The following is a 1,212-nucleotide window of genomic DNA, read 5'->3' on the forward strand; positions in this document are numbered from 1 at the left end:
TATAACTATTTAATCAGTAGTGTTTTATTGACTTTTTATTGCCTTCTGGCGAATCCGTTATTTACAGACACACATCAATGGAGTCTAGTGCTGGAACAGCGTCTGAAAATGGAGTGAAGATGAGATATGAGAATATTAAAAAATCACCAAATGATAAGAGAGTCTACAAAGGATTAATCCTCAATAATGACATGAAAGTTCTGTTGACAAGTGATTCAACCACCGATAGAAGTGCAGTGGGTTTGTATGTTAATGTTGGATTCATGAGCGATCCGGCAGAATTACCAGGTCTTGCTCATTTGTGTGAGCGCATGCTGGTCCACGGTACCGAGAAGTATCCAAATGAAAATGAGTACACCTCTTATTTATCTCAGCATGGAGGAGCTTGGGATGCCGCTACAGAGTTGGATTATACGACTTATTTGTTCAATATTATTCCAGACAAATTAGAAGGGGCTCTCGATAGATTTTCACAATTTTTTCTCAAGCCATTGTTCACAGAGTCCATGATGGATCTCGAGATTAATGCCATTAACTCCGAGCACGAGAGAAATATCGCTAAGGATTGCCGGAGGGCTGAACAATTGGGCAGATCCTCAGCTGATCCTCAACATCCTTATTCCAAATTTGGAACTGGTAATCGGGAAACTCTTGATGTGAATCCGAAAAAAAATGGAATCAATGTTCGGAATGAATTACTCAAGTTTCATGGAACCTGGTATTCGGCTAATATCATGACCCTTTGTGTTCTCGGAAAAGGTAAATAGAACTGTTGTTTTTTGAATTTCTGCCCCATCTTCCTGCCAAAATTACGGGTTTTTTTTAGCTTTTTGAGGAATTTTCTGATGGGATTGACCCGAAAAAATATAGAGGAGCGCATGACAAATGGAACACCCGGACAAAAAGGGATACGGTGGCAAATTAGAACACCTGCGGGAAAGGGTTTTTTATTTCTTTCGAGTCATTTTTTGTGCCCAAAAATGTGCGAGACATTCCAAAATTGTCTCAGTGTTTTTTTACTTTTTTATCTTTGAAAATTGTCAAAAAATACGCCATCTAATTTAAATCGCGCATGTTTTGCTTCTCATCGTGAAATTCCTTATATGGGAATTTAACATTTTTTTATCACTCAAGTATAATTAAATTCTGGAAAAAGTTAAATGTTGAGTAATGGATTCTTATGGTCGATTTTCTCCCCTCGTTTCCCCTTGA

General features: G+C 38.0%; 1 protein-coding gene across 1 annotated transcript; it reads left to right on the forward strand.

The window, feature by feature from the left end:
* The first annotated feature begins 65 nt into the window (after positions 1-65).
* LOC105271941 (insulin-degrading enzyme-like) lies at positions 66-1,063 on the forward strand. The gene is made up of 2 exons (XM_011313771.1): positions 66-759; positions 827-1,063. The coding sequence occupies exons 1-2, from the start codon at positions 78-80 to the stop codon at positions 832-834; spliced, it is 690 nt and encodes a 229-aa protein (XP_011312073.1). The 5' UTR covers positions 66-77; the 3' UTR covers positions 835-1,063.
* Positions 1,064-1,212: the final 149 nt, after the last annotated feature.

Source organism: Fopius arisanus, unplaced genomic scaffold, assembly GCF_000806365.1.
Source record: "Fopius arisanus strain USDA-PBARC FA_bdor unplaced genomic scaffold, ASM80636v1 scaffold00129, whole genome shotgun sequence".
Lineage (NCBI taxonomy): Eukaryota > Metazoa > Arthropoda > Insecta > Hymenoptera > Braconidae > Fopius > Fopius arisanus.

Bases quoted from the DNA above. Each gene is read 5' to 3' on its own strand.
- LOC105271941 (XM_011313771.1), top strand. From the start codon at position 78: ATGGAGTCTAGTGCTGGAACAGCGTCTGAAAATGGAGTGAAGATGAGA.